General features: G+C 47.7%; 1 protein-coding gene across 1 annotated transcript in view; it reads left to right on the top strand.

The window, feature by feature from the left end:
- Window positions 1-1,899: 1,899 nt before the first annotated feature.
- MCCC1 (methylcrotonyl-CoA carboxylase subunit 1) overlaps window positions 1,900-9,183 on the top strand; it is a 58,824-nt gene continuing 51,540 nt past the window's right edge. The window contains exon 1 of the mRNA XM_059687135.1: window positions 1,900-2,109. Coding sequence (XP_059543118.1) covers window positions 2,021-2,109 — 89 coding nt within the window. The 5' untranslated portion in view covers window positions 1,900-2,020. The remainder of the gene's footprint in view (window positions 2,110-9,183) is intronic.

Genomic DNA, 9,183 nt, shown 5'->3' with positions numbered 1-9,183 from the left:
CCAGCAGGAGCCGTGCGCGCGGGCGCGCTCGGCGCGGGGCCCCGGGACCGCGGAAGGAAGCGGGGATGGTGGGGGCTCAACCACCAGCGCCCGCAGGAGCCCGGGCTGGCCGCCAGCCTGGCTGGCACGCCCTCGCCTCTTGTTTTTTCTTTATACTTGTTCAGTTCCTCCCTCAACCACCAGCTCTACGGACTCTATTGAGGTATAAACATAAAATTGTACAGATTTGAAGTGTGGTGTGTGTGATTTTGTATATGTGCACATAGTGAAGTGATGGCCGCAATCAGGTTAACACACCATCACCCGCACAGTGCGCGCGGTGAGAACCCTTAAGATCTACTCTCTCAGCAAATTCAAGTGTCACCGCGGTGTTAGAAACGATGGCCACCATGCTGTACCATCAATGATCAATGATCTTCCCATTGATCATGATAAGGAAAATTGAACCACAGGTGTGTGTGTGTGTGTGTGTGTGTGTGTGTGTGCACCCTATTTTTGCTAGATGTGGGTGCCAATGTTATGCTTATTTCATAAAAAGAATGAGAAAGACTCAGTTTCCCCTGCGCTGGGGACAGGCTCCCAGCACTGGAGTCAACCTCTTTACTGCGTGGGTAGGATTTCCTGCTGAGCCCAGGTGGGCCACCTGCTTTAGGAAACGTGGTTCTTTAATAATAATAATAATAATAATAATAATAACAAATATAATATGCTCTAGTTCTACGGGGATGGCTTGATAGATTTTCTATCTCTCCCAGGATCTGTTCAGGTAAATTGTATTTTCTTGTAACATCATCCATTTCATCCAGGTGTTCAAGTTTCTTTGCTTAAATTGAGCAGTTAGTCTCTTTTAAAAAAAAATACTTTACTGATTTTTTACAGAGAGGAAGGGAGAGGGATGGAGAGTTAGAAACATTGATCAGCTGCCTCCTGCACATCCCCCACTGGGGATGTGCCCGCAACCAAGGTACATGCCCTTGATCAGAATCGAACCTGGGACCCGTCAGTCCCCAGACCAACGCTCTATCCACTGAGCCAAACCGGTCAGGGCCAAAGTTAGCCTCTTACAAATCTACGTTTGTTTTCTAGATCTGAGCCTCCCCCGCCCTTTATGTTTTTAATTGTGGCAAGTGTTCACGCCCCCTCCTTTTGATTACATTAATTAACCATCTATTTTATCAGATTTTGGTGTGTGTTTTTTCCGAATCCCTGGACTTATTACTCCTTTGGTATTAGTTTTCTTAATTCATTTCTTCTTCTTTTATCTTTACTCGTTTCTCTATCCTGCTTTCCTTGTGTTTGCTTTTGTATCTTTGTAACCCTTGAATTGGATGTTGCATTTTTCACTGTGAATCAGTATCTACGCGTCCTGCTTTCAGTGTCTTTATTTTCTAGATATTCTGCAACTCCGGTTGTAACTTCTTTTTCCCAATAGTTCAATTAAAACACGTTTTCAAAAGCTCGGGAGGTTTTACATTTTTATTTTAGTTATTTTACTTTGGCTTTTTTCTTCATTTTTGGAGAACACGAATTTTGTATGCTGCTCTCCACCCCATTTGGCTTTTGCCCCAAGACTCCTCCTCCGCTACTTCCCACGGCTTTAAGGACGCAGATGGCAGGGAGGGGTCTTCGACCCGGAGCGGAGGGAGAGCAGAGCCCGCGGGCGGGGAGGAACCGCGCTCCGAAACCCCAGGTCCCAGGGAGACCCGGGACAGCACGACCCCCGCCTGCTCGCCACGGAACTCAGGGGGCGGGGGCGGCAGGGACCACACCTCCGCGGGCACGCAGCCCGATTGGCCAATCGCCGGCCAGATTGGCCAATCGCCGCCCCGAAGCGCTGCCTTGTGTTTTGATTGGTTTCGAGGGAGACGCCCACCACGCTGGGCTCGGCCCATCGCACGGCTCTGACCTGGACGGTGGCCGGCGGAGGACAAGAGGCTTGCGGCGCGGAGCAGAGCTTTTGCAGAGTGCGGGACGCAGCTGGCGCGCGCCCACGAGCAGGAGAGCCGCGGGACTGCAGGCCATGGCGGCGACCTCGGTGGTGTCGGTGCGACTGGTGGCGGCGGAGAGGAACCAATGGCAGCGTTTCCCGAGCTTGCTGCCGCCGCCGAGGTAGCAGCCCCTTTTGGGAGGGGGTTTGCTTTCAGGCCACGCACAGAGAGGGAGACGTCTCCACGCCCAGTCGTTCCCTTTCCTCTCCTTCCCCTCATCCACCCTGCAGCGCTGGGTTTGCCCCTACTTTTTTCATTTATGAGCGTGGGGGAGGGATGGGGCTGGGCCTGCCATCCGCTGCTCCGCTCGCCATTAGGGCTAGAATAACGCGTGTGTACCCCGCGCTTTCATGCATTCCATGTATGTGGGGGGCGGGGGGGGGGGCGGGGAGCTTTGTAATCCCAGTTCCAGTGAAACCACGGCGTCAACGACTCGCCTAAGGTGACACGAGTAGTAAGTGGTGGAGCCAGGACGCCCTCAAAGTCCCCTTTGGTTCAGCTTTCCCTCCGAAGGTGTCCAGGTCAGACAAAGACTGCCGGAGTTCTTGCTCATTTTTGGAAAGAATCAAGTTAACAGGAGCCAGTTCACCTTCCTGTGGGCAGAGAAATTGTTTTATCAGAAGCTCCGTATGCAGATTTAAAGAAAGCTGCCAGATGACTCATAGCTAACCCGACTCCAGGTCATTTCCAAATTCTGAGCTTAAGCTTCTGGGACAATAACTTTTGCAGTAAACATACCCTCTTGCTTCCAGGCGGCAAGCTTCTTCTTCTTCCTTTGTCTCATCATCGTCATCCTCCATCATTCTGGAAAGACAGTATAGCTTCGTGCTGCAGGGCACAGGCTCAGAAGACAGGGGTCTCAGCTTTGCTACTCCGTAGGTGTGGGAGCAACCTTGAGCAAGTTACTTAATACCTCTGTGCTTGGATTTTCTGACCTAGGAGGAGGCGATGACACTAGTACCTACAGGAGGTAATACTAGTACTTTGGATTGTGCAAATTAAAAGAATGAATACATGGAAAGAGGCTTAAATGGAATCTGGTGCATATGAATCAATCAACAGATGTCGCCTTTGCAGATGCAACCATTTAGATGAAGTTTCTTGTTTGCTTTTGCTTTCCACAAGTTACTGTCAATGCTTTGGATTTTCAGCTACATAATTGTAGGACTCGCCCTAGAGCAGAATAAGACAGTAGAAGCAGTATTAGCGCTCTTCTCGTTCTCCTGAGTTTCATTTTCTTAGGTTTTGGGGGGCTCTTCATGATACTATGCAGACATATTTTCTCTCTTTCCTTTCCCTCTCAAACCTTAGGAATTGGGTATAGAATTGTTCTCATGTAGCTGTCACCTGGAAAGTACTAGAGTTGCAATGGCATATAGAATTGAAAACCTTATCAGTGTGGAGGGTATTTACATTTCTACTAACACGGAGAAACGAAATCTAGTGGTAGAATTTTAGAAATGAGAATATTACCAATGAGTTTGGGTTCTTGTCTCCTGATATAAAAAAATTTAGACCAGGGACACTGATAAAAAGCAAAGGCAGATTTATTGAGGCTCTGCAGAGAGGGAGTAGACTAAGGTAGGGCCTCAGGTTCTACACCTTGAATGTGGGGCTTATTCCTTGGGAACACGGAAGTTGCTGGGGTTAACTAATCAGGACATTTACATTTATAGGTTGGCTGGCTTTTTCCCTTTTAGGGACACTGGATTTCCACTGAAGTACCCGTGTCAGTAAAGTGAGGCATTCTAGGATTGTTCGAGGCTTATTATGGGATTCAGGAAGGGACTTTCCCAACAGGTATTGAGTTTGTCTCTGGGATTTGTGTTATTGGCCTATTCAGGTTTTTTTATTCTTCCTGATTCAGTTTTGGGAGATTGTATTTTTCTAGGAATTTGTCTATTTCATCCACATTGTCCAGTTTGTTGGCATATAGTTGTTCATAGTGTTTTCTTACAATCCTTTGTATTTCTGTGGTGTCCATGGTTACTTCTCCACTTTCATTTCTGATTTTATTTTTTTGGGTCCTCTCTCTTTGTTTCTTAATGAGTCTGGCTAATGGTTTATCAATTTTGTTTATCCTTTCAAAGAACCAGCTCTTGGTTTCATTAATTTTTTAGATTGTTGTGGGGTTTTTTTTTTTGTCTCTGTGTTATTTATTTCTGCACTAATCTTTATTATTTCCTTCCTTCTACTTACTCTGGGCTTTTCTTATTGTTCTCTTTCTAGTTCTTTAAGTTGTAGGGTTAAATAATTTATTGCTGCTTTTTCTTGTTTTTTTCAGGTATGCCTGTAGTGCTATGAACTTCCCTCTCAGGACTGTTTTTGCTGTGTCCCAGAGATTTTGGGTTGTTGTGTGTTCATTTTCATTTGTTTCTAGGAAGTTTTTGATTTCTTTCTTGATCTCGTTGGTAACCCATTCATTATTTAATAACATGCTATTTAGCCTCCATATGTTTGAATGTTTTGGGGTGTTTTTACTGTAGTTGATTTCTAATTTCATTCCACTGTGATCTGAGAAGATGCTTGATATGATTTCAGTCTTCTTGAACTTATAGAGACTTGTTTTGTGTCCTAACATGTGGTCAATCTTTGTGAATGATCCATGTGCACCTGAGGAGAATGTATATTCTGCTGTGTTGGGTGAAATGTTCTATAAATGTCAATGAAATCCATATGATCCAGTGTGTCCTTTAGAGACTCTGTTTCCTTGTTAAGTTTTTGTCTGGAAGATCTATCCAGGGAAGTCAGAGGAGTGTTGAAGTCCCCTACTATGACTGTATTATTGTCAATCTCTCCTTTAAAGTCCTCTAGAAGTTTTATATACATAGTAGAGGCCTGGTGCACAAAAATTTGTGCACTCAGGAGAGATGGGGTCCCTCAGCCCGGCCTGTGCCCTCTTGCAGTCTGGGACCCCTCGGGGGATAACCACCTGCTAGCTTAGGCCTGCTCCCCAGGGCATTGGGCCTACGCTGGCAGTCAGACATCCCTCTGGCAGCCCAGGAGCCCTCGGGGGATGCCCACTTGCCAGCGGGGAACAGGCCTAGCTGCAGTCAGACATCCTTAGCGCTGCTGAGGAGGTGGGAGAGGCTCCCACCACCACCGCTGTACTGGCAGCTGTCAGCCTGGCTTGTAGCTGAGCAGAGCTCCCCCTTTGGGAGCGCACTGACCACCAGGGAGCTCCTGCATTGAGCATCTGCCCCCTGGTGGTCAGTGTGTGTCATAGTGACCAGTCATTCCCAGTTGTTCTGCTGTTAGGATCAATTTGCATATTACCCTTTTATTATATAGGATAGAGGCTTGGTGCATGGGTGGGGGCCAGCTGGTTTGCCCTGAAGGGTGTCCCGGATCAGGGTGGGGGTCCCCACTGGGGTGCCTGGCCAGCCTGGGTGAGGGGCTGAGGGCCGTTTTCAGACTGGCCACACCCCCTTCAGGGTGGGGTCCCCCTGGAGTGTCTGGCCAGCCTGGATGAGGGGCTGAGGGCCATTTTCAGGCTTGCCACACCCCCTTCAGGGAGAGTGGTCCTGCTGGGGTACTTGGTCAGTCTGGGTGAGGGGCTGATGGCCGTTTACAGGCTGGCCACAGCCCCTTCAGGGTGGGGGGTCCTGCTGGGGTGCCTGGCCTGTCTGGGTGAGGGACTGATGGCTGTTTGCGGGTTGGCCACAGCTCCTTCAGAGTGGTGGTCTCCCCTGGAGTACCTGGCCAGCCTGGGTGAGGGGCTGATGGCTGTTTGCAGGCTGGCCAAGCCCTCCCAGCGGGGACCCTCACCCCATGAGGGTGTGGCCAGCCTAGGTGTGGGGCTGATGGCTCTTTGCAGGCTTACCACGGCCCCCAGCCACCCAAACTCCCAGTGGAGGCTGGCTGGAAGGAGGTATCTGGAGTTTATTTATCTTCTATAATTGAAACTTTGTTGCCTTCAGTGGAGGCCAGAGCTGGCCATGGCAGGCGGGAAGCTTGGCTTCCTCCATTATCGGGGCAACCAAGACTCCTGCTTGCTCCAGCTCCGTGGCTGCTGGCTGCCATCTTGGTTGGGTTAATTTGCATATAGTTGCTCTGATTGGCTGGTGGGCGTAGCTTGGGGGCATAGCGAAGGTACAGTCAATTTGCATGTTTGTCTTTTATTAGATTAGATATCTATATATATAAAAACTTAAGGGACAGTTATGACCAGCTGACAGAATGACCAGTCTCTGTGAGGATGCACTGACCACCAGGGGGTTGATGCTTAATACAGGAGCTGCCCCCTGGTGGTCAGTGCATTCCCACAGCCAACCTTCCACAGCTGGCCAACCTCCCCTGGCTGGCTGGCCCTAATTGGCCCTGATTGACCCTGATTGTCAGCCAGGATGAGGGACCCCATCATCCTGCACAGGACCATATTATATATAATTCATGTACAGGACCATCCTATCTAATAAAAGAGAAACATGCAAATTGACCATACCCCCGAACAGCTTCCCATTGGCTAATCAGGGCGATATGCAAATTAACTGCCAACCAAGATGGCGGCCGGCAGCCAGGCAGCTGAAGCGAACAGGAGGCTTACTTGCTCCAGTGATGGAGGAAGCCAAGGTTCCCCGCCTGCCGCTGCCAGCCTCTGAGCTGCAGTCTAAGAAACAATGTCGCAATTATAGGAGCTAAACAAGCTCCAGATAGCTGCTTTCAGCCAGCCGGCCTCAGAGCTTAGAGCGTCAGTGATGGCAACAGTGTTTCAATTATAGAAGCTAAACAGAGCCCAGATACCTGCTTTCAGCAGCCGAGGCCTCAAGCTGGAGCTGGCCTCAGAGCTGAAGCCGGCTCTCAGTTCCAGTGACAACCATAGAAAGTAAATAAATCCCAGAATAAAAAAGAAAAAAGAAAAAAAGGAGATGCTGGGAGCTTCAGTCATCTGCCAGCCTGAAAATGGCCCTCAGCCCCTCACCCAGACTGGCCAGGCACCCCAGTGGGGACCCCACCCTGAAGGGGGTGCAGGCAGCCTAAAAACAGTCATCATCCCCTCATCCAGGCTGGCCAGGCACCCCAGTGGGGACCCCCACCCTGATCCGGGACACCCTTCAGGGCAAACCAGCCGGCTCCCACCCGTGCACCAGGCCTCTATCCTATATAGTAAAAGGGTAATATGCAAACTGACCCTAACAGCAGAAGGACTGGGAATAATTGGTCACTATGACACACACTGACCACCAGGGGGCAGACGCTCAATGCAGGAGCTGCCCTCTGGTGGTCAGGGCGCTCTCACATGGGAGGAGCTCTGCTCAGCCACAAGCCAGGCTGATGGCTGCCAGTATAGCAGTGGTGGTGGGAGCCTCTCCTGCCTCCTCAGCAACACTAAGGATGTGCCACTGCAGTTTAGGCCTGCTCCCCGCTGGCAAGTGGACATCCTCCAAGGGCTGCTGGGCTGCCAGAGGGATGTCTGATTGCCATCTTAGGCCCAATCCCCTGGGGAGTGGGCCTAAGCCAGCAGGTGGTCATCCCCTGAGGGGTCCCAGACTGTGAGAGGGCACAGGCTGGGCTGAGGAACCCCCCCCCCCCCCGCCCCCTGAGTACACAAATTTTTGTGCACCGGGCCTTTAGTGTGTATGTATATGTGTGTGTGTATATATATATATATATATATATATATATATATATATATATATATTTTTAGGTGCTCCTATATTGGGTGCATATATGTTTACCAGGGTTATATCCTCTTGTTGGATCAATCCCTTTAGTATTATGTAGTGACCTTTGTTGTCTCTTGTGATGGCCTTCATTTTAAAGTCTATTTTGTCAGATATGAGTATTGCTACTCTAGCTATTTTTTCTTTTCCATTTGCATGAAAAATTTTTTCCATCCCTTCACTTTCATCCTGTTTGTGTCTTTTGTTTTGAGTTGGGTCTCTTGTACACAGCATATAGTTGGGTCATGTTTTTGTATCCATTCAGCTACCCTACACCTTTTGGTTGGAGCATTTAATTCATTTACATTTAGGGTTATTATTGAGAGGTACTTATTTATAGCTATTTTAATTCTGTATGGCTAGGTTTCTCTCTCTGTTTCTTTTTCTCAGCACTCCCTTACAGCAATCTCTTTAGCATTTCTTGTAATGCTGACTTGGTGGTGATGAACTCCTTTAGCCTTTTGTGTGTTTTTTTTTTTTTTTTGGTCTGGGAAGCTCATTATTTGACTGACTATTTTGAATGATAGCCTTGCTGGGTATAGTAATCTTGATCTCAGATCCTTGCTTTCCATTACCTTGAGTACTTCATGCCATTCCCTCTGGCCTGTAGAGTGTCAGCCTTATGAGAACTCCTTTGTACTTTTCTCTTGCTGCCTTTAAGATTCTTTGTCTTTAATTTTTGGCATTTTAATTATGATGTGTCTGGGCATAGATCTGTTTGGATTCTTCTTGTTTGGGGTTCTCTGTGCCTTCTGAACTTGTGTGAGTTTTTCCTTTACCAAGTTAGGGAAGTTTTCTGCCATTATTTCTTCAAACACCTTCTCTATTCCTTTCTCCCTTTCTGCCTCTTCTGGCACACCTGCTCTTCTAATATTGTTACATTTCACATTGTCCCACATCTCCCGTAAGCTGTCCTCCTGTTTTTTAATGTTTTTTCTTTTTGGTTCTCTGATTGAGTGATATTTTCAACTTTGTCTTCTAATTCACTGATTTGATATTTTATTGATTTTTTACAGAGAGGAAGGGAGAGGGGTAGAGAGTTAGAAACATCGATGAGAGAGTGACATCGATTCAGCTGCTTCTTGCACACTCCCTACTAGGGATGTGCCCACAACCCAGGTACATGCCCTTGACCAGAATCCAACCTGGGACCCTTCAGTCCGCAGGCCGATGCTCTATCCACTGAGCCAAACTGGTTAGAGCCTAATTCACTGATTTGATCCTCAGCTTTCCATAATCTGCTTTATTTGTGTTATGTCATTCTGTATCTCAGGCTGTTCTTTTTTCATAGTTACTATATCTTTTTTCATACTGTTGAGCATTTTTACCATCATTACTCTGAACTCTGTTTTAGATAAATTTCTTATCTCTGCTTCATTTGTCTCTTCTGGAGAATTCTCTAGTTCTTTCATTTTTGAAGTTGTTTCTTTGTTTCCTCACTTTGGTTGTCTGTTTGAGTTTGTATTAGGTAGATCCTCTACACCTCCCCATCTCTATGCAGGACAGTGTTAATGGCTGTTTCTGACTAATTG

This window comes from Myotis daubentonii, chromosome 3 (genome assembly GCF_963259705.1).
Source record: "Myotis daubentonii chromosome 3, mMyoDau2.1, whole genome shotgun sequence".
Lineage (NCBI taxonomy): Eukaryota > Metazoa > Chordata > Mammalia > Chiroptera > Vespertilionidae > Myotis > Myotis daubentonii.
Note: the sequence above shows the minus strand (reverse complement) of the source record. Positions and strands in the feature narration are given on the sequence as shown.